Source organism: Equus quagga, chromosome 11 (assembly GCF_021613505.1).
Source record: "Equus quagga isolate Etosha38 chromosome 11, UCLA_HA_Equagga_1.0, whole genome shotgun sequence".
In the NCBI taxonomy this organism is placed as follows: Eukaryota; Metazoa; Chordata; class Mammalia; order Perissodactyla; family Equidae; genus Equus; species Equus quagga.
This window is the reverse complement of record NC_060277.1, coordinates 93363406-93387490: the sequence shown is the minus strand read 5'-3', so window position 1 is coordinate 93387490 and position 24085 is coordinate 93363406. Positions and strand designations below refer to the sequence as shown.

General features: G+C 44.1%; 1 protein-coding gene across 1 annotated transcript; it reads left to right on the top strand.

The window, feature by feature from the left end:
* Positions 1-1964: 1964 nt before the first annotated feature.
* CWC25 (CWC25 spliceosome associated protein homolog) lies at positions 1965-23199 on the top strand. The gene is made up of 10 exons (XM_046677424.1): positions 1965-2152; positions 4896-5068; positions 11051-11287; positions 13724-13793; positions 14948-15075; positions 15747-15810; positions 16440-16651; positions 17030-17128; positions 21418-21579; positions 22055-23199. Exons 1-10 carry the CDS (start codon positions 2135-2137, stop codon positions 22167-22169), a joined length of 1278 nt encoding a protein of 425 aa, XP_046533380.1. The 5' UTR covers positions 1965-2134; the 3' UTR covers positions 22170-23199.
* The last annotated feature ends 886 nt before the right edge of the window (positions 23200-24085 follow it).

The following is a 24085-nucleotide window of genomic DNA, read 5'->3' as shown; positions in this document are numbered from 1 at the left end:
AATTCTGTAAAGGTGTTGAGGTGAATGCATAGCCAACTAGAAAGACAATACACAAAAATAAATTCCAAATGGACCAAAGACGTAAACATAAATATTTAACATAAAATTATAAAGGTACTTGAAACGTGGGATAAATGAACTCTGAGTGAGGAGGATATAAGGATGGAGGGAGACTTTTTTACTGCATTGCCTTCTGTTTCTTTTAAAACATATTTACAATGTACTACCTATTTAAAAAATGTTTTTGTTAAGAGTATTTGGCCAAGGAAATAGAAGCTTAGCTCTAGTGCAGTGAATGAGGGGAAGGAAATCTTATATGAGGCTGGAGAGGTAAGAAGGGTTGGGTCATGAACGGCCTGACATGTTAAAAATGTGGGCTTTATATTATGAATAATGGGGAGCTATTAAAGGTTTTGAAGCAGGGGATTAATACAATCAGATCTGCATTTTAGAGAGATCACTCTTAGCTATAAAGGACTGCATAGATCTGTAAGGGATAAAACTGAAGGAAGAGAAATGAGACTCCTGCCAGGTGAGAGATTATGGTGGCCTGACCAGGCTGGTGGTGAATGGTGACGGAGAGGTGGATAGATTTGAGAGATGGTTAGCAGTCAGCGTCTTGTTGACTGATAAGATGGTGAGGGAGAGGTCTAGAATGATGCCTAGATGGAGAAGTGGGCGTGATAGGGGAGAAAAGAGCTGGATGGGGGGTGGGGATATTGAGACAATTTCAGTTTGTGTGCCTTCCCAATGTCCACCTGGAAAGGCCTAACAGCCAGGCTTAAAACCCTGGAGCCTGAAAGAGGGATATGACTGGAGACAACAAATTTCAGATGCATCAGCATATAGATGGTATGGTAACTGAAGCTGGGTGAGTAGATGAGATCACACAGGGAGAGCACAGAGTGTGAGAAGACCTAAGATAGACCCTAAGAGACAGGATGAAGAAGAAAAAATATGCTCCCTGAGATGGGTCAAGAGAAGAAAAGCAAAACCTGGAGAGTGGTGGAGAGAGGTCAGGAAAAAGTGTTTCAATAAGAAGAGAGTGGTCCTCAATATTAAAGGTTAGGGGTGGTCAACATGAGGATGAAATGTGTCAGTTGATGTAAATACAGGGAGATTACTTAGGATCACAGGGAGAGTAGTTGAGTGGAGGTTTGAGGTTAAGTGGAAGATGAAGTTGGAGGCATTTTGTCTTCTGAGTGGAGACAACTCCTTTCAAGTTTGGTCAAGACGGAGAAGAGAGTGCAGCAGCTAGGGAAAGACATGGGATTTCTTTTGCTTTTTTAAAAAATCAACTGAGCGTGTCTAAAATGTTGATGACAAAGAGCTAATACTGAGGGAGATAGACGAGAGAGAGAGAGGAATCGAGTAATACCAGAGGTGAGGGGTGGGGATCCAGAGCAGATGAACCGCCAGGCTTTAGGTAGAAGGAATGACTCTTCCATCGCAGACGAAGGGAAAGGATCTGGGGAAGCTGGCGGATTCTAGGTTTGGTGGAGGGAAGCCGACGGAATTTCGGTTCCATGGTTTCTACTTATCTCCGTCAAACAGGCCTGGAGTAAGGAGGTTGGCCCTCCGTCGACGTTTGAGGCGGGTGCTAGCTTGGAAAGAGGTTTGGAAAACCAGGGTGCGGGGTGTGTGCGGGGGCAATGAGGCCTAGGCTGGTCCACGCTGGGTCCTCGGCTGGGGTGGGGGGTGGGGTTGGGGGTGGGGCATGCCGTGCTGTGTTGCCATGGCAACAGACCAGCGCGCGAGCCCCAAGGCCGACTGGAACCCGGCAGAGCTGCAGCGTTTTAACACACCTTTCGGAAAATCTGACGAGGTGCCAACCTAAGGCGTCCAAAATGAGACCACAGATGCCGCGATATCAAACTGCCTCAAACTGCGAAACCGCACGTGACGCGACCGCCAGGCTGCGCGACAGCTAGTACTAAACGTCATCGTCCCGCGACGCCGACGCGGTAATAGTACGCCCTCCCGGAAGTGGGCTCTAGATCCGACGGTGAAATTGGCAGCCGGTGGCCCCCGAGACCAGATCTCGGGAGGTCGCCCCTGCACTATTTCTCTACGCTTCCTCTGGATCCCTCCTAAGTCTTCCAGAACTGTGTAGTGAGGAGACGTCTCCACCATCATGGGGGGCGGAGATCTGGTAAGGGGGTGAGGACCTGGGCGGGGAAGGACTGAGGCCGGAGACGGACTGGGGCTGGGGACGGAATTTGGAGGGGTGGGAGTCGGTCACCATGGCAACGCAGGCTGGCTTTCGGCGGGAGGGAGCCGTAGTTCTGGAGAGGGGACGGGTCACTAAGGCCACGGAGGGACCGGGCGGAGACTTGAGAAGGTGTACGAGATGTGTCGCCAAGGGTGGCAGGTGGTGTTTGTGTGTTTGTTGGCGGGGGCTCTCCGGGCTGGAAATTCTGGGAAGGCCCGGAAGTGGGGCGGTTGGAACCATGTCTGGGAAAGGAGGGAGATATGGAGGACGGGTCACGCACGCTTTATTTTGTACGTCTTGTCTGGGGATACATCACCCTTCCTCAGGAGTTCAGAGTCATGTCCTGGGGCAGTGGTAGGCGTGGTTGGTGCCCCATTCTCCTCTTTCCTGAGCCATGTCCTGGAGTCCATTTTAAGCCTGAAGGGGTCTTCTTCATGACTGCCTTTCTGACTTCTGCTTCTCCTTCAATGCTGCATTCTGATCTGTAGTGACAGAGCTTTCTTCTGAATTCATAACACTTAATATAAGTTATATGGCAATTTCTCTTAAACTGTGTAGTTCATTTGTAGGGGGCTAAGGCCCCAAATAGGGCAAATGTGCTCACAAGAGTGTGGTGCAAAGTCAGAAAAATGCTAACCTTTTGAAAGTGTAGCTAATTGAATTAGTAAGTAGATCAGTTTAGCCATCTGTCCAGTAGCTCTATTACAGTTTGTAGGTGTTATCAATGAGAAGGAGTTCCAAGACTCCCTCAGGGTTTGTCTAATTTAGCGTACTCTTCGAGTAGCTTCATTTAGGGACAGGAAAGCTTTAATTCAGGGTTTCTCAACCTTAGTGCTATTGACATTTTGGGCTGGACAATTCTTTGGTGTGTGTGTCAGGGTCGGGGGGGAGGTCCTGTGCATTGTAGGATGTTTCGCAGCATCCCTGGCTTCTAGCCACTAGATTCCAGTACCACCCTTCTCCTCTGGTTGTGACAACCAAAAATATGTCCAGACATTGCCAAATGTTCCCTGGGGGGCAAAATCAGCCATGTTAAAGGAGGGAGAGGAGGACTAGTAGGACAAGTTTGGGGTGGGAAGAGGGAAGGAAGGAAGGACTGAACGACCCAATGAGGGGAAAGAAAGGACAAGAAGTGGGAGAAAAGGTAGAAAAGGGAGACCTCATTGACTGAACACCTTCCACATGACATCGAACCTGAAGTGAGTTTGCTCACCCATTGCGCAGCAAGTCAATCTCTGACACCGGGTGTAGTGGAAGAAAGTGGGAATTTTATTATTGCACAGCGCTGAGCAAGGAGAAAGGGGAGCTAACGCTGAAATCCCAAACTCCCCGAAAAGCTAAAAGGAAGAGTTTTTATTTGGGGTTTTAGGTAGGGGAGGGGGAGCATATGGCCTTGCTGGTTGGAACTTTCCCACCAGCCTGTGTTTGGCTTTGAGACTACTTGCAGAGAGGAGGGAGCCCATGACCTTGCTGGTCAGCAGCTTTTTTACCAGCCTGTATCTCTTTGTGGGGAGGAGATAATGAATCCAGGTGCTTGTCCTTGGTGATGTGTGTCTCTATGGCGGATAGTGGATTCTGGAGCCAGGAAGCCAGGGAGTAAGCAGGGAATGAGTGTTTTGGTTTTAACTCCACATATGTTGGGTTTAATGTGGGGGAACTGATATCAGGGTTGATATCACAAATGCCAGGTACCTTGTGTACATTTTCTCACTTAGACTTCTTAACTGGTCTCCTGGTCTCCAATCTTGGTCGCCTCCAGTCTGTTCTTCACCTGCTAGCTAGTCTTGCGCTTCACCTGCATATGACTGTTTAGTATTTCCTGCTGTCAACAGCATAAAGTCCAACTCCTTAACGTGGTTTCTAAGTCCCTTAATCTGTTTCTTAGCTGGCTTCATCTTGAGCCCCTTCCCCATCAGCTTTCACTCCATCTCCAGCCACACTGAATTATTTGTGCTGTGTTCTTTCTCACCACTGGGCCGGCAGTTGTGTGCTGTTCCCTCTGTTTGGAAATCTTCCCCTCTGCTCGCCTGTTCCTACATCACTTGGCTAATTTATAATTGTCCTTAAATGTCACTTTCTCCAGGAAACCTTCCCTGATTGGGAAGCTGAACTAAAGTAGTGGTTCATGGGGAGGAAGAAAGGGAGAAGCATACTTTGAGGGTGAAGGAGAGATCAGAACCAAGGGGACATTCCTGGGAAGGAAGATTGAAAGAGGTACTAGGTAGAGTTGTACACCATTTGAGTTTAAGGCAGGTTAAGTGGACTCAAAGAAAAGAAGGTTGTGTTAATAAGAATGAATGTCTAGTGACAAAGGCACTGCTCTGTTGCCTTTCGGAGTCTACACCTTCCCAGCTTCCTGCTGCATTCCTCCTGTATTGTCCTCGCCAACTGTTACTTCAGGTGTGGCCAGTGGAAGACAGACTTATATGCATTTCAGGTTAAAAGTATTTAAAGGGAATCCAGGAAGGGCCTGTTCTATCCTGAAGCTTTATGTACTTGAACAACAACTCCCCTGGTGTGTGAGAGATTATTGGGTGCCAACCTTGCCATTGTTAAAGACATCTTGCCCTTACATGCCTGCCTTGGCGGGAATAGGGTATAGAGGGGTAGGTGAGGCAAGGCCAGTTACACTCACCGCCCACCCACTCCCTGAATTGTTTCTCCCTCCTTTCATTTACCACAGAATCTGAAGAAGAGCTGGCACCCGCAGACCCTCCGCAATGTGGAGAAAGTGTGGAAGGCTGAGCAGAAGCATGAGGCTGAGCGGAAGAAGATTGAGGAGCTTCAGCGGGAGCTGCGGGAGGAGAGGGCCCGGGAAGAGATGCAGCGCTATGCAGAGGATGTCGGGGCTGTCAAGTAAGTGAGGAGCTGAGGGTGCAGTGGGGCGATTTGGGCTGGGGGTGTCCTAGTGTGTTGGGAATTGCAGGTCTGGCGCAGGTGCAGGTGTGTCGTCCAGTTGTTGCGTAAAAGGTGGTTAAGAGCATGGGTTTGGAGTCAGACTGACCTGGGTTCTAAGGCTGGCTTTGCACACATCAGGCTAACTGTGTAGCTGGGAGCAAGTTTGGGAGCGTTGGTTACCTCAGTACAACCAGGAGAGTGAGAGTACCCAGTTCCTAAGGTTGGTTGAGGATCAAATGGGATAACGTGCAAAGGGCTTAGTGTAGGCCAAGCTTGTGGTAGATGATTGACAGATAACCATGACCGAGGATGGTGGCCTCTACCCTGCCTCTCACTGTGTGCCCAGCCCTCAGTCCTGCTTTTGTTTGCTTATGTGTTGCAGGCTCATTTTAGGAGGGCAGTGAGGTCCCGTGGAAGGAGATGGATGGTGTGTCTGTCAGTAAAAGCTGTGTGACTGTGGACGGTCACCCTTATTTTACCTTGCGTCAGTTTCCTCTTGTATAATATAAGATAGGAGGGGCCGGCTCCGTGGCCAAGTGGTTAAGTTCGCGCATTCTTGGTGGCATGTGGCACACTTCTCCCATTGGATGTACAGGGCTTTTCCTTAATCATTTGATGACAGGAGGATTTGTGACAGGGTTGTGTGTGTGTGAGACTCAGCTTCAATTCATGGAAATGGCGTTTTGGAACTTAAGCAGGATACAGATCACATTCTTGCAGGATAATGGGTTAGAGAGAAGGCCATTCTGACTTAAGGATGAAACTTGGAATATTTAAAAATAAACTGAGGGGGCGGCCCGGTGGCTGAGTGGTTCGCATACTCCGCTTCAGCCACCCAGTGTTTCCCTCTTTCAGATCCTGGGTGCGGACCATGCTGAGATGGTGTCTCACACAGCACAACCGGAATATACAGCTATGTCCTGGGGGCTTTGGGGGGAAGAAGAAGAAGGAGGAGGAGGAGGAGGAAAAAAAAAGATTGGCAACAGTTGTTAGCTCAGGTGCCAACCTTAGACTGCTTTTTCTTCCCAAATCCCCCCAGTACGTAGTTGTATGTTTTTAGTTGTGGGTCCTTCTGGTTGTGGCATGTGGGACACCGCCTCACCGTGACCTGATGAGTGGTGCCATGTCCTCGCCCAGGATCCGAACCAGCGAAACCCTGGGCCGCTGAAGCAGAGCGTGCAAACTTAACTATTCGGCCACGAGGCTGGCCCCCTTAGGTGCCGGTCTTAAAAAATAAATAAATAAATGGAGTTTTAGAATTTTTAAATAGAACACAATATATTTAGGGCATTCATACATAAAATGAGATAAGAGAATGAAATTTTATACTTTTTTTTTTTTACCATAGACACACATTGAATTATTTTACTTTATATACTTTATGTATATTATATAGTTTACATTATAAATTAAATAAATTTCACACATTTGAATTAATTCCTGGGCAGCTTATAAGGTGAACACACATTGTTATATGTGAAGTTTTAGATTTTGTGAACCCTTGATTTTAAAAGAGATATCAATTTTAGACTGAATACCCATTAGTTATAAGAGTTTACTTTCCCACTACCAAAGATGAAAAGTTATTTTTAAATTTTTATTTAGCAAAGCATTACGCATGATATGCCAGATGTGTCAGAAATGTGGGCTTTGCAGAGTCTAATTAATGAGGTCAGAGTGTGAACGGATTCAGAGCTGGGCATTAAACGTTTACCCTGTTACTGACCCTCATGCCTGCTTGTCTGTTGTGAATGGGAGGAAGGTGATTTTATATTCTTTGGACTTTTTTGTCCCCCCACAGATCATCCAACCTTACAAAACACAAAGGTCAGCATGTAGGTCTTTTTCTTGGTCTCTGCTTGCAGATGCGTTAGATCTGCTTGTCCGTCTGACTGCTTGTCTGGTTCTCTGCACGGTGTCATGTTTTTAATTTGACCCATGAAATACCAATAAAAGCCTTTTGCTATCTAATGATTCATTTCTCTGGTTCAGATAATCTTTTCTATGTTTGTAGTGCATCTCTTAGAACAAATAAAAACCTTAATACACATATTATCCTGGATCTCCAAATCTCTCTTTGCAGTAGAGTGTTGCTTTAGTACTTACTGATAATGTTAGGAAATTGTGTTTTTTCTAGACCGTGGCCTGTTCCAGTGTTTCTCAGCCCTGGCACTCTAGGGTGTTCTTGGAAGATTAATAAAGAGGGGTGTCATTACCACCCAAGCAGATGCCCTAAGAGTAGCAGGGGGCATGTGGGGCAAGGGCATCTGTCTGTTTTAAGAGCCCCTTGGGTGATCCTAATGGGCAACCTCAGTTGAGAACCTGATCCATATCCTTAATGATGGCAACAACAAAAATCTGTAGATCGTTTTGGTTTTATATGGCTTTTACCCCAAATGTTTTCTCATTTTAAAACTCACAGTAACAGTGAGAGATGGTGGTTCCTAGCTCCATTTTAGACAGGAGGATATGGCAGTGCACAGAAGGGACTTGCGCAGTTACCCAGCTGGTTAGTGGTAGAGCCAGGCCAAGTCCTGTGGCTCTGGATCCCAGCTGTACACCATGTTCTCTTACTAGAAGGCCTGAGTGGGACTGACATTAGTTGAATCCTTTTAAGACTAGATGGAGCTGTGAAAATACTAGTTTATAGAAGTATCTGTCTTTGTTTTTCGTATCCTTTCTTCTGTATTTGAGCCAGTTGCCCTTCCCCAGGAATGTTTGGTTCTTTGCCTACAGGTTCCTGGTCTTCCTACCTCTTCATATCATCTCTTCTCTTTCCTTCACTTACTTAGCTTCTTTTCTCTCCGTCTCCTAACTGCTCGTGCTCCCCGAGCCTCACTGCTTTCCTCCCTTCTTTCTCTAAGAGCTCCTTCATTCCTCCAGCGCCAGTTGTCTGCTTCATGCTGATGACTCCCAGATTGATCCCACACAAACTCCTGTATCTCTGTGTGTTCAGCTGTCTACCAGGCAGTTCTACTTGAGTGTCCCAGAGTCACCTCAACACATGCTTAACTCTCGATTGGCACCCTTTGGTAATTTGTTGACCTATGTGCCTCAGCCAGTAGCCTGTGAGCAACTCAGCTGCCTGAATCTTTTTCATTCTTCTGGCCTTACTCGACTGTCTGGCACATAGAAAATATGCTGAGTAAATGTTTACAAATGAATAGATGAATATTTATTCCCAACGTCCCTATCCCTCTTAGTGTCAGGCATGCATAGGCATGATCTCACCAGTCATCTTTGACGTGTCCTTTTAAAATCCTCCCTACCCAATCACTACAACCTGCTTTTCTTTCAAAAACTACTGCCTAGCTCAAGATCCATTGCCCATGAAATGTCAAACATTGAACACGTGATCATTAGGTTACTGTCTAGGATTCACAGGTGAGTAAACTGTGGTCCCAGCTATCTGGGAGTTTAAGAAAACCTGCTGGAGAGACAAACACATACATAGATAATAAAAACACCAGCTAGCGTTTATTTAGTACTACTTTGTGCCATACACTCTTCCGAATGCCTTAAAAATCCGTTGACTTATTTAATCCCCAAGAATCCTGGGAGGTAGGTGCTGTTTTATCCCCATTTTACAGATGAGGACACCAAGGCTTAGAGAAGTTGCTTGGCTTTAGTGCATGTTGCCTGACTCCAGAGCTAGTGCTCTTTACCGTTATGTTATCCTCCCCTTCAGGAAAATGAGCTCAGAATATTCTAGTCTCACTGATCTTCCTGCCCAGACCTCCTTAAGATCTGGTGTAGTCTGCCTTTCCCAATCAATTCTTTTTTCCCCCTCCAGGAGTTTTTGTTTGAATAACAGAACACACAAAACCCGGCAGAGAAGTTCCCAAGGAAATGATGGTTATGTGTCTCTGTTATTTGCCTTTTGGTCCTTCATCTTGTAAGCGCTTATTATATTTTCTTTTAATGCTATTAGATGTATATTTTGATCACAAATATAATCCAATCTGAATAAATAAATGTATTATCTTTTCACACCTCCCTGTCCTTCCCCCATGTGACTTTGAATAGAAAAATGTGCTAAAAATCTCTTCGTTTATATATAGCCTATTTGGCCATAGTTGTCCTATGATTGAAAAACAGACTGTACCTTGGTCTTCCAAAAATCCTTCTTGAACTGCAGCTCATTCTGTTAAAAAAACTCTTGAGAAAGAAATCCTGTTGGTATTGTCCATAGTCTCTAAAAGGTGAGGGTGGTAACTGGGTTGAAGGCAACCGGGAGGGGTCTCAGTAAACTAAGGACCACTGGGAAAGTGCGCAAAGGCAATTCTTGTCAACAAGGTACCAGCTCCTCCAGTTGAATCTAGGAGAATGCCACCCATCACAGCTGACCCAACAACCATAGCCACTCGTCCATTTCTTGCTGCCATTGTGGTTCCTGTTGAGGCAGACTGGTGATGGAGTTCCACAGATCTTCTTTCTCTCTAACCATACTGCAGTCAGTCATGGAACACAGACCTCCCCAAACTGCAAAGCTACCTCCCAACTGTGGAGACCTGGTTTTAATAGCTGTCAAACTCCCTTGTAGTCTCTGGTTCATTCCTACTGGAGAATGACAAAAACCTTCAGTTGCTTGAAAGACCCCGCCACCTATGGTTCCCATGGTAAAGGCCCATCATGGTCTTCCATAGTTCACCAGGGCACGGCTCTAGCTCATACTCCTCCATCTTGACTCCTGTGGCGTGAGAGAGGCCGGGCAAGCCGGATGGAGCCTGACCCCAGTGGCCCACAATCAGTTCTTAATGATAGACAGTAATGTTTCTGAAACTGATCCTTTTAATAGGAAGAAAAATTCTAGGCTGGCCCAGTGGTGCAGCGGTTAAGTTTGCATGTTCTGCTTTGGTGGCCTGGGGTTCGCCGGTTCGGATCCTGGGTGTGGACATGGCACTGCTCATGAAGCCATGCTGTGGCAGGCATCTCACATATAAAGTAGAGGAAGATGGGCATGGATCTCAGCTCAGGGCCAGTCTTCCTCAGCAAAAAGAGGAGGATTGGTGGCAGATATTAGCTCAGGGCCATTCTTCCTCAAAAAAAAAAAAAGAAAAAATCTAAAGAGTTATGACCCTCCGTTATTGGTTTAAATTATTCTTATTAAAATGTCCAAAGACATAACTAGGAAGACATTCTTTATCCTCATAGTTGTTATAAAATCTTAAAACAAAAATAAATATACAAATGAAACAAAAAAAAGTCATATTCAGAAACATTGAATTGAATGTTATAGATAATACCATTTTGATGAAGCCACTTTGCTGCTTGTGGTGCGAATGTGGTATTGGCTGCTTCAACATTTGCTGTTATGAATCCAGCTTTACTGTCTGTTGTGTGATGGTTCCATTTTTCTCACCATTTTTTCCTCTCAGAACCACAGGGCAATATTTGTTTGGCAGGATACTGTGACATAATTTGTCCCCCCTCTTTTGGCTTGAAAGCGTAATTTACTTATTAGATTATCTCTGGTCTTTTCTCATCATCCCCTCAAATGTAGTATTCCTGCTTGTGCCAAAACACGGTTAACACGACTGCATATGTGGACACAGAAATTGTTCTTGGTGATGAGATGATCCAGAGTATGTTTATTGTTTCAGATTATCCTTGAAATGGAAGCGTAATATAAAGACTTTGTAAAGGAGACTTGAGAAGCCCTGAGCAAAGATCCATGCCCTAGGTTGAGGAGCACTGTTTTTCCTTATAAACTGCTGTAGGTGTGGAGAAATGGTCTCTTCACTAAATGGTGAGCTCCATGCTGGCAAGCACCATTTCTTCCTGTGCGCCACATGGAGTGCCATGTTTAGTCCATGCTGGGTGCCTGTAGAATGAGTTCTCTGACCAGCTGTGGTTATTGATCCCTTGTGTTCAGGTTTTGTGTGTAGGTTTGCAGAAGTCTGCATCGTCTTTGATTGTATTTTTTTTTTCTTGAACTAGGAAAAAAGAAGAAAAATTGGACTGGATGTACCAGGGTCCTGGTGGGATGGTAAACCGTGACGAGTATTTGCTGGGACGCCCCATTGACAAATACGTTTTTGAGAAGATGGAGGAGAAGGAGGCAGGCTGTTCTTCTGAGACAGGACTCCTCCCAGGCTCTATCTTTGCCCCGTCGGGTGCTAATTCTCTTCTTGACATGGCCAGCAAAATCCGGGAAGACCCACTCTTCATCATCAGGTACTGATGAGGGGCTGGGAAGGGGGTTTTGCTACAGAGATGCTTAGCAGAGGTGTTATATACCCTCTCTTCACAGTCGGCTTCCTCCTGGCCTTTGTCTGCTGTGTAAGAGGACTTGTCTCCGCTTGGGCTTCCTGATGTTGGGAAGGAGCTCTGTTAAGGGTGCCTCTATAGGCCATAGGGGAAGAGAGAGGCAAATGGACCAGCCCAGGCTTCTTCATTTACCTTTGGCCCTTAAACAAAAGTAGGAGATAGAAGCAAGGTGAGAAAGGCTGGCAGCTTCTTGGAAATTTGGGATATGTGTAGAGTTGGTTAGGTGGGTGGCCTTCTCCACACACCCCTTTTTTTGCAGCAGAACACTTTAAAGAGAAACTTTAGAATCTTACTGAAATCCTAATATGTAACAGACCAAAGTAGAGCTGCACTTTGGGTGCTAAATGAGATCATGCTGTATGTATTTTTTTTTTTGGCTTAATTTGCATCACCTTATGTCAAGTATGTAAGGTTGAACATTGAAAAATCTTTGTTATTTATATTTCTTCTTTTGAAATGCTTTTAAAGTTATTTATATATTAAAGATTTTGCCTATGTATCTATAAAGATATTGTATATGTACGTACAAATGTTTTTTCCTATTTTGTTAGCTTCTTAATTGTGGTAAGGTATGGGTATGTATAACATCAAATTGACCATTGTAACATTTTTAAGTGTATGGTTCAGTGGCATTAAGTACATTCATGTGGTTGTACAACCATCAACGCCGTCCATCTCCGGCTTTTCCGTCACCCTGAACTGAAACCCTGTCCTCATTGAACAGTATCTCCCCATCTTCCTCCTGCCCCAGCCCCTGGCAGCCGTCATCCTGCTTTCTGTCTCTGTGAATGTAATTACTCAGTTACCTCATGGAAATGGAATCGATGGTAATTGCCCTTTTGTGTCTGGCTTATTTCACTCAACATAGTGTCTTCAAGGTTCATCTCTATTGTAGCATGTGTCAGAATTTCCTTCTTTTTAAAAAAATTGTGGTGGAATACATATAACGTCACATTTACCATCTTAACCATTTTAAGCGTACACTTCAGTCGTGTTAAGTGTTTCCACATTGTTGTGCAGCCAATCTCCAGAAGTTTTTCATCTTGCACAACTGAAACTCTGTACCCGTTAAACAATAACTCTCCATTTCTCCTTCCCCCTAGCTCCTAGGAGCCACCATTCTACTTTCCATTTCTATGAGTTTGACTACTCTAGGAACCTCATATAAGTGAAATGATACAGTATTTATCTTTTTATGACTAGTTAATGTCACTTAGTATAATGTCTTTCAGGGTTCATCCATGTTATATCATGTATCAGAATTTCCTTCCTTTTTAAGGCTAAATAATATTCCACTGCGGCTGGCCCTGTTGCCTAGTGGTTAAGTTTAGTGTTCTCTGCTTTGGTGGCCTGGGTTCAGTTCCCAGGCATGGACCTACACCACTTATTAGAGGCCATGCTGTGGTGGTGACCCATATACAAAATAGAGGAGGATTGGCACAGATGTCAGCTCAGGGTGAATCTTCCTCAGCAAAAAAAAAAAAAAAAAAAAAAAAATCTATTATATTCATTTTGTTTATCTGTTAATCTGTCAGTGGACATTAGGTTATTTCCACCTTTTGGCTATTGTGAATAATGCTGCTATGAACATTGGTGTACAAGTATTGTGCGTATTATTTTATAAACCTCTTCTTTTCACCTAATCTGATATATTGAACATCTCTCTATATTGATAACTATGCTTCTATAACATCGTTTTTTATTCTATATTGTATGGATATACCATAATTTATTTTATTAATATTCTCTTGTTGGGTCCCTAACTTGTTTCCAAATTTTCACTGTTATAACATGAACAACTTTATAGTGACCTTCCTTGATTATTTCCTTACAGTAACAAATCCTTAAGAATTTGTGAGGTCAGAGTATGTGCAGGCTGTTGTCAAATTGTTCTCCAGGAAGGTTGACCAATTTCCCCTCCTGTGAACAATATGTGTATAAGGGTAAGACTTCTTGAAAGAGGAATCCATTCTCATTTCCCAGGCCATTATCATGCTAAACAGTGGAGGTGGTATTGAAATGTTGCAGTCAGTTGATACATAGCAACCAATTGATGCTCATAGTCGGGGAAGCTGTGAGCATGAAGGCTAAGAAGAAACTGACCAAACTCACTTTTTTGAACCCCAGGGAACCAGTGTGGACTTTCCCACAATAGTCAATCCCTTATGCAGATTTGGAGAAGATTTCCGCTTCCACACCATCATGTAGATTGTGACATAGGGCCTGTCTGCGTGCAATTGCAAAAAATGTTGCTATGTAGAATTGTAGAGAAGAGAATGAATGACTTAATCCCCTTCCCAAAAGAAATGGTCATGATTTTTATAATTTCCTCTCTTTCTTTAGGAAGAAGGAGGAGGAGAAAAAAAGAGAGGTATTGAATAATCCTGTGAAAATGAAGAAGATCAAAGAATTGGTAAGTAGTGTATCAAATAAGCACCAAGAGTAGCTTTTAGCTGCTTAACACAAGAACTTCTCTCCATTTACTCCTCCCTTCCAAGAAGGAAAACAGAATGGCCTTTAAAATTGTTCTCTTTTAGAGATTTTTTATTTTTCCTTTTTCTCCCCAAAGCCCCTTGGTACATAGTTGTATATTTTTAGTTGTGGGTCCTTCTAGTTGTGGCATGTGGGACGCTGCCTCAGCATGGCCTGATGAGTGGTGCCATGTCCACGCCCAGGATCCGAACCGGCAAAACCCTTGGCCACTGAAGCAGAGCGCACGAACTTAACCTCTCGGCCATGGCGCCGGCCCCTAAAATTATTGTCTTTTAGAGACTTCTGGTGATCTTACACAATCTTAAATTATCAAGCTTAATTAAGCTTGATTTCCTCTTTTATGTTGGAAAAGATCGGTGTGATGTCATTTTTCCAGGAAAAAAGGGGAATGGGGTATGCCTGTGGAAAGCATGATCATACAGTGTGTTCAGGAGATCAGGTAGAATCTAGCCTCCTGGGCCCATTTATCATTCACGTGACATATTATGTGATGCTTTTTCAGATCAGTTGGGAAGGAAGATTTAAAGATTGATCTTGCAGGTCCTGATTGCTTTCTCTGGAGTTGGAGTTTTTGTGTCAGAATGGAAATTCCTAGGCAGTGGTTCTGGGGACTGTTTAAAAACACAAATTCTGGGCCACCCAGTGGTGTAGTGGTTAAGTTCGTGTGCTCCACTTCAGCAGCCTGGGGCTTACTTGTTCGAAGCCTGGGCGTGGACCTACACACCACTCATCAAGCTGTGCTGTGGTGGCATCCTATACATAAAGTAGAGGAAGATTGGTACAGATGTTAGCTCAGTGACAATCTCCCTCAAGCAAAAAAAAACCTAAAAAAGCGAAAACACAAATTCCTAGCCCCCCAACCAGAGATTCTGTTCAGTATTCTAGGGGGCGTTTGTGCACAACCAGGGTTAAGACCCTCCCCCTCTTGTTGACAGGGAACCTCTGATAGGGTCCTGGACCCTCATAGACCCAGAGGCATGGGGTCTGGTAGTTTGTGATGCAGTCCCCTCAGAGGGATTGATGGGTCTAAATAGTCTTGCATGGTTATGTGGTTATGTTCTGGGCATTTTCTAGTTACAAATGAGTCTGGAAAAAAAGGAGAAGAAGAAAAAGAAGGAGAAGAAAAAGAAGCACAAGAAACATAAGCACAGAAGCTCAAGTAGCGACCGTTGCAGCAGTGAGGATGAGCGTAGCCGGGGAAGGTGAGCGCGTGTGGGCAGGCTTCCCTCATCACTGGTGCATTCACTCATTCATTCCACAGATAGTAACTGAACACCAGCTCTGTGCTGCGAACTGCCAGGTCCCGGGGTCTCAGTGGTGAACACTCGGACCTAGGCCCTGTGTCCCCAGAGCTTGCCATCCAGCACTAGAGTTCCTTAGAGATCGTCGCATGACCCCTTAACAGAGCTGACTATAGCCTTGTAGGTCTTGGGTCAGACATCCTGGATGTGACTTTCATTTCAGCTTGTGATTCCTCCAAGACCGAAGTGGCTTTTATGTAGGCTTTTTTCCTCTTTTAAATTGCATTAATGGGCCCATCTGGGCCCCTTCTGTGTGTCTTCTCTGTGGGAGCAGCCAGCATTGTTGCTGCTGACTCACTGTTAGTCCCTGGAACAGCAGCAGGAGGTGAGAGGAGAATGTGTTCAGGCATTGGGGCTGAAAAGCTGGGCCCACGGTTTTTCATAGGAAAAAACATGACTGTGCTGATGCATCTTCCAGCAAAGACAGTGCAGATAGAGAGACACGCTCCTAAGTGAAACCTAGGAGGTGGGCAAGGTCAGGTTTGAAGCAGGAAGCATGTTTCAGCACAAAAGATTTAAACTGAACCTTTATGCATTTTCTTTTTAAGTAAGTGTGTGTTTTTATCTCTTAGATCTCAAAAGAAGATAGTAAATTCTTCCTCTGTTTTGCCCAAAGTCCCTGGATATGGCTTACAGGTAAGCATGTGGGCTTCTCAAAGGGAGTGACTGGGACCATGGAACGTGCCGCCCTTGACAGCCTTTTTGGAAACAGAGCATTTTTAGCAGCCAATCAAACATCATGTAGGAAGAAGGGAGTTTGGACAGCAAAGACTGGGGCTGCTGGGGAACAGGCCCATTCTTTATCCTTGAATCTGACCATGGCTGAAGGCCCTCTGAGCAGAGAGGCTAAGCCAGTGGGACATTTATGCATTCTGCCCATCCCTCTGCAAATTTACAAGAAATGCATACATTTTAAGTGTACAAGCTGATTGCTTTTGACAAATGTACATCCCTCTGGTTCCTTTTTTTCCCTCAGTATGTTTAACCATAGGTCCTATCCTTCACGCTCTGCATCTTGCTCCTCTGTGGGCTGCAGCAAAGAGCCAAGCCAGTGTGCAGGGTTGGGTGGGTCCATTCTTGTAGGGGATTCTGAAGATCACTCTTCTAAGTTTGTTCGGTTCACTGTGGTAACTGTGTGATGGGATTGGTATACTCGGGTGGCTCCTTACAGAACCTCAGTGCTCGTTCATTTCCTGTTTCACTGCATTTTCTCCTGAGCTGCTAGATTTTTCTATGAATAGTTTCTCTTCCTTTCCTTGATATAGATCAGGAACTCTGACCATGGCCAGGGACTACAGGGTCCTCTGATGGCTGAGCAAAAGGGAGTCCACGGGTTGAAAAATCATTCCAGATCCAGAAGCTCCTCCCACTCACCTCCCAGACATGCCAGCAAGAAGAGCACCAGAGAAGCAGGGTCCCGGGACAGGCGGTCTCGCTCCCCTGGCAGAAGATCACGGTCCCCAAGGCCAAGCAAACCGTGAGTGTGGGAATTCACTGGGAAATGCCTCGTAAATGGAGGGGCCTGGTCACAGTGGATATTTGCTTTTCGTGATGTCTGTTTATTAATTTTTCCAAATGTCTTTGTTACTTCCTTTACATCATTTTTTTTTCCACCTCAATGTAAAGCTCAGGCCCCTGGAACTACATAGTTATATATGTGGAATCTCTGGAATGAGTTTACTATCAAATCTGATGTATCTTTATGCCTTTGTTTTTCTTCCGCTTTTGCCCTCTGTTCTCTTCGATTTGGATTATAATTCTAAGATTGTTAGCTCTTCTTCCATTGTTTGAGGGACATGATAAAAGCCCCTGTATTAAAAAGGCTTTTCTCTTCTCTGCCCTGTGTCTGTTATAGGCACAATTCTAAGGTAAACAGGAGAGAGAGAGGCCGGACTAAGAGCCCTTCACCTAAAAAGGAGGTCTACCAAAGGCGGCACGCTCCTGGATACACCAGGTGAGGCAAGAGCCCAGGAGGTTCACTTCAGACTCTGCAGGCCTGAGTCTAGGAGTGGCTCCGTCCAGGGCAAGTGGACAATCTGTATCACCTTTCTGTCCATCCAACTTTTCTTCTTCTTGTCAACTTTCAACAGTCTGCTCCCACCCCCCCACCATGCGAGGCACATTGAAAGGACAAAGTAAATAGTTTGACTTGATAAACAATTGATGAAATGACTTTCTCTTGATGTCTGTAAACACGCTAATTCTCACAGAGATTTCCATAGAGAAGTGTTTCTCAAGAGAATGTTCCTTTCTTGAGGCATCAAGCTGAAAGGGAAGCAGAGTGCTTTCTTTGAAGGCAGACACCCTAAGACAGACTCTCTGTTTGAGTTGGGTGTGGTGTGGGTCAGATGGAACACGGGCCTACAGTCTTGGGACCTGAGGGGAGTTGGCTGTGCCCATGAAAGGCTGTTTCTAGGGGTCTCGGTTGCTCTTAGTAGAAGTTTAGCTGCGATGGGCAACTTTTGTGAACTTCCTTTTACTGTCCAAACAAATTGGCTGTACGTTAGAATCACCTGGGAAGCTTAAAAATAAATCCCCTTACCCAGCCCTATTACGTCATAGTCTCTGGGGGTGGGCCAAGACATCGGTATTTTTAAAGCTCCCCTGTAATTCCAAGGCGCAGCCAACACTGAGAACCACTGAGAGTCTACCCCTCTTTTATTCACTATGTTGTTAGGAGAGAGGCGGACTCTCAGGTCCCTTTGAACTCCTGATTGCCTGATGCTCTAAGTTTCCAAGGAACAGAAACTTTATTAAAAGGTTTAGTTTCGACTGGCAACTTTCCAAAATATGTTGCAGATTTCCCTGGCTTCCCAGACAGAGTAGGTTTTGCATAATTTAATCTTTTATTGGTGATGCTAGGTCAGTTCCTCAGCGGTGCTGTAGTTCATCCTGCTCTTGGGGATGGGTGCTTGTGAGTGTATTTGTGATATATTTTAAGGCTCTTGGTCAGCAAAGGACTAAGCTTTTTCAGATCCTGGGTGGTTTTTCTGTCTCTCTTGCCGTCTGACATCTCTTGAATCTGTCTTACTTTGTCAGCCTTTCTTATTGCCCTTAGAATTTTTGTTGAACTTTGTGATGTAAAATGTTAGAGCCCTCAAGAGCTCCCCCTCCCGAGAGTAAACACCTGGAAGCTTTAATGCATGGATTTTGTGATAGCTCTATGTTTTGCTTTGGTGTTCCAGGTAATTGAGGTTTTTTGAATTAACTAAGATGATGCTGAATTAAGACAAAAAGAGAAAAATTATGGCTGTGAAACCTTTATTAGCACTGTTTAATCAGTGTTTCTCAGATTGAGTGTCACAATATTTCCTCAAGAGCCTGAGAATTCTGTGAAAATTAAATTTTTTTTTTCTTTTGCCAAGATTCACCCTAAGCTAACATCTGTGCCAGTCTTCCTCTCTTTTTTAGTATGTGGGCCATCAGCACAGTATGGCCACTAACAGAGCCGTGTAGGTTGGTGCTCCGGAATCGAACTCGGGCCACCAAAGCAGAGCACGCTGAACTTAACCACTAGGCCACTGGTGCTCGCCCTAAAAATTTTTGTTTTCTTTTGTGTGTATGTTTTCTTTTAATTAGTGACCTAAAACAACTTTTTTGTCAGGTGAAAAGATGAAGCTTCTCTTTTGCAATAAGGTTCTTAATTTAAAGCAATTCTTGTGACTATATTTTTTCTCTTAAATTTTTCTGGGTGGACCTATGGGATTCCTGTTTAATTTGTATTATTTTTCAGTGCTTTCCCTTCTTACACTCAATGTAACACTTTTATAATTAAAAATTATATATACTCAAAACAAACAAAAAAACACTACTCTAAAGTCACACCCTGGAAGTGGCTGAAATTCCTTCTTATAGGGCTTGTAAATTGCCCAGAATAAAAGTGGCAATAGGAAATACAAAGTGGGGTTATTATTCTTGCATTAGTTACCATCATTATGGAGGCACAATTTCTTAAGTTGTTTTGATCAAATAATATAGACACATAAAGGTCAAAAGTTATCAAAAGTCTTAGAATGAAAACCACCCATTCCTTGCACTGCCTGATCTCACTTCTAGTCATGTTGCCCAGTGGCAACCACTTTCAACTTTTGAGCTGTTTCTTCTGGCAGCTCCCTGTTTCTAAAAAATATGCATATGTTGCTGTCTCTTAATTCATCAATTTTAGATATTAGATTTTTTTTACTATTATCATAAATGAGGTCAGAGTAAATGAGTTCTCATCTACTCCCATTCCCATGTTTCTTCTCCCTCCATTTTTCTGTTATGAGTATATCACAATTTTTGGTTTAACCAGTATGTAGAGTCATGTTGTTATGATGTGTAAATATTGTTCACTGATATTTTCATTGCCAAGCAGAATACTGAGGTTACATTTCCTTTCTTGTATGACTTTTACATTTTTTCTAGGGTGAATATTTGCCTCTTTAAATCTCACCTATGTTTTTCAGTTCTGGGAAATTTTCTTGTACTATTTCTTTGCTAACTTCTTCTTCTTTTGTTTTTCCTGAAGAAGATTCACTCTGAGCTAAGATCTATTGCCAGTCTTCCTCTTTTTTTGCTTGAGGAAGATTAGCCCTGAGCTAACATCTGTGCCAGTCTTCCTCTATTTTGTGTGTGGGTAACCGCCACAGCATGGCTGACAAGTGGTCTAGGTCAGCGCCTGCGATAAATCTGTGAACCCCAGCCACCAAAGCAGAGTGCTCCAAACTTAACTGGACCTACCCACTAGTCTTTGCTAACTTCCTTGTTCTCCCTAATTTCTAAGACTCTTTCATGTTATCTGATTGTTCCTTTTTAAAAGCCTCCTATTCTCATTTCAGTGAGGCAGTATCTTTCACCTGTTATCTCTGAGTGAGATTTTTAATTGCAAAATTTTTTAAAGTTTTGTTTTGTGCTTTGTCCTCTTTTCTCTGAGGTCCTTTGTCCATTTGTCTTGTTCTCTATCTTTCCCCTTAGAGGCTTTCCTGAAATGTTTGGTGATATTTCACCATCAATCCATATTTAAGAGCAAGGCACTAAACAGCTGAAATCACTGTATTATGTATGAGCATGGCTTGTCTACAGGTGGGAGATTGGGTTTGAACTGGTTTTTAGCTGGGGACACTCAGACGTCAGTATCTTTAGTTCTCTTGTCGGGAACCATTAAGTTTCTCCAGAGAAAAATACTCCGGTTGCCTGAGCAGCATCTGTAAGTCTGCCTGCTGGCATTCTGGGAGACAGCACTGATCCCACAGGGGCTTGAGTCTCAGTGTTGAGTATGTGGACATCCATTTCACTCTGGTTTGCCCTGGTGGCCCTGCCAGCTTCCTCTGCTGTGCCTGATGCCTCTGCATCTTCTGATCTCCTGACTGGTTTAGGTCTCCAAAAATTACCAGGGGAGTCTCGCCTCTGGAGGGTCTCCGCAGATGTTTGGAAGAGCAGTCACTGGCTTCCCCGAGTGAGACATGAGTACCCCAGGGTGTCTTAATTGCTTCTTCCGCAGACTTTAAATAGTCCTTTTGTTTTCAGCCCTATCCTCGCTGCCATCCTCCGAAGTACTTGGTACCTGCCCTCTCTGAGGCTTTCCCGGGTTTTGCTTCTGATTAGTATCAGGCACTTAGGACTCAGGTTCCTCTAATCTGTTAAAGTAGTTCCACTCCTTCATCCACTGCCATCTTCTGATAATTTGTTCACTCCCTTATCCAGTGTTATCTGCTCTTCCATTCTCTTTGTGACTTTATATATTTTATTTAGTGAAGTTTTTTGAAAGAGGGTGTTGTCATTCTACTACGGATACTAAATGTCAAGTCCTAAGGTGGTATACTGATGGCTGCATCCATGAATTTCTAAGCCTCTCCAGTGGGTAGGTGGTAGATGTGAGCAGTCACATGGATAATAGTCCTCTGTTCTTCTGTAAGTTGTTGAGCAAACAATTGGAATATAATTGCTATAGATTTAGGCTCCTGATTAATTCTCAATTTATTTCATCTTTAATGCTTCAGAATAATCACTCCAGAGATTATTGAGTGAGAGTGTGGAATCCTTTACTAAAAGTCGTTGAAATTTGGATGAAATCCCCTGACCAAGATGTTAGGAAGGAAGGAAACTCGTGCTGAGGTCGGCACTGGTTTCGGCATTTCTGTGGGAAGAGAGCAATGAGCTGGAGAACCTGGAGACCCACCTGATTTCTGTTCTCCCTGGGGTGTTTCTGTTTTTTTGCCGGGAGAGAAGTAGCCCTGATAGGATGGTTTTTGTGTTCAACAGAAAGCTCTCATCAGAGGAACTAGAGCGAAAACGGCAAGAGATGATGGAAAACGCCAAGTGGCGGGAGGAAGAGAGGCTGAACATCCTCAAGAGGCATGCTAAGGACGATGAACGGGAGCAGAGGCTGGAGAAGCTGGACTCCCGGGACGGGAAGTTTATCCAGTGAGTGCATCTTCTTCCTGCCTAACGGCTTTCATGGCAATGGTCCCAAGGAGGCAGTCAGGCAGCTGGTTCTTTCATTGTGTTCCCAGTGTTTCTGTGTCGGTGCAGAGAGAACACGGAGCTCAGCCTCCAGATCTCCTTTGTTACTACTCCCAGCTTCTGGCCACACAGTTTGATTGGAGGGGGGGAGTGAATTGGTATTTTCATTGAATCTCCTTGGCCTTCCTTTTAAATAAGAGTACATGGCTCAGGAAGCTTTTTTCCAATGAAGTTTTGACTTATTTTCCAAAAGAGATACATTTTCCTTTATGGACATTGATTTAAAAAGTTTAGTTCCAGATGGAATCACTCGAAAGTTATCTATGTGGGCTTAAAAGAGCTGCGTTTCTACAGCTGTTTTATGGCTAGCAACCTGTTTCTTCTAATTCTGCCAGATAGTTGACCGACCTTACCCTCGCCTGTCCTCTCTTCCTAGCCGCATGAAGCTAGAGAGCGCATCGACCTCCTCCCTGGAGGATCGGGTGAAGCGGAATATTTACTCTCTACAGAGAACGTCAGTAGCTCTGGAGAAGAACTTTATGAAAAGATGAAAGACCGTCCCCTCTCTTGCTGGCTTTCCTGAACTTTCCAGGGAGGCTGCTGACCCCTTAAAAATTCTCTTTATAAGAGTTCAAAATGGCTTCTTCTACAGATGTCAAACCACCACTGTTCAAAGTGACTCTCCTCCATCGATTCTGGAAACGGCTCCTTTGAGAACCAGTGTGACTTGCTCTGTGGGACTCTCAGTAACTGTTACTGGGTGCAGAGTGGGTTTTGACTGCGTTTTTAATAGGTGGGCACTGGACCACTGGGTGTGAGCGCTCATCCTGTTCTGGAAGGTTGCTTCCTGTGGTTGTAGTACTTACTCTGCCACTTCCCTCCCACCTGTGTGAACAGACCTGTTCTATAGTCTCAGTGTAGTCTGGACATTTCAGAAATCTCTCTCTCCAGAGCCGCCCAGGTAGATTGTGCTTACTGGGGTGAATGAACATTTACTTGATTTAGTAGATAATGTGACAGAATGATGTCAGGTTAGGGCAGAGCCAAGGGAATGACAGAGAATCCAGAAGGAAAAACAATACAAAAACGTCCCAAATGAACTGTTGAACTATTGGGACTATCTTTTGAACTGTAAAAGTGTAGTGTGTATATGTACAAATGTATAATTTTTACCTGCTTTTTAAAAAAAGTTTTGTGAGAATATCTTGTTTGGTAGGTACTATGTAATGGAACCACATTGTATCTTGTTCCCCGGTAACACAGTAGGGCAGGTCACCATTTTTTTCTCCCTTTGCACATCCAGCTAGTTTAGGAGAGACCTAGGTTTATTGATAGGGTCTATGGTATCGATCCTTTTACGATGCTTAGAGTCTTGGACTTGGACAGTGCAGTGGTGAAGTCAAAGGATTTTAGGAGTCAGGACCAAATTGCCAGTATGCTCCCTGGCTCTTAAAATAAAATGGAAGCTGTTTATTTCATGGCTTCCTCTTTATCATGTAGTAATCTTATTACACGTCTAGATTTTCAGGAGTCGTTTGCTACTATTTTTTAGTCAGGTAATAAAAAAAACCCAAAAACTCATGGGACCAATCTCCTGTCTTTACTTTTTCCTTTTCTATTCTTTCACCAGAAGCCCTCATTTGACCTATGAATTTCTAGGCACTCTCGACCCACACATTAGCTGGGCTAGTTCCTTGTTCTGCTGATTCCTAATTCTGCTTAAGACAAATTTAGGGTGGCTTAGTGGTTAAGTTTGCGCGCTTTGCTTAGGCAGCCTGGGGTTCCCTGGTTTGGATCCACTCATCAAGCCATGCTGAGGCTGCATCCCACGTAGAAGGACTAGAAGAACCTACAACTAGGATATACAACTAGGTACCAGGGGACTTTGGGGATTAAAAAAAAAAAAAGAGGAAGATTGGCAACAGATGTTAGCTCAGGACCAATCTCCCCCCCCAAAAAAATTGGATCTATATTTTTGAGCACTTATGCCAGGCACTGTAATGCTTAAAACCCAGTCTTTCTCCAGAGAGAAAGTAACATACACTTGTTATTCATTTAATCACCTCATCCTGCTTCCCTATGTTAATTATCTTTTATTATATTACTTGGTAATAAAGTCTCCATTTATTTTTGTAACTGTTTAAAGAGCAACCATGTGCTGAGTACCGAATTTACGAATTCCCACATAGAACAGTATTGACCCGTAATTTGTGTCGAATATCTGGAGATCCTTCGTCCAAGAGGAATTATGTAACAAAGCGTAGGCAGTTACTCAAAGATTTCCTGAAGTGAGCCAGAGAATAAGACGATTACGAGTCTCTGCTGTAGGATAGGTGTCTTAACTTGCCAGCCGTCTCTTAACTCGACCCCTTGGCGGGAGGCGGCGACGCAGGTAGGTGGGTACAGGACCCATTCATAAAACCCTGGGCTCCCGGCCTGCTCCTCCCATTGGCCCTGGGGGAGAGGG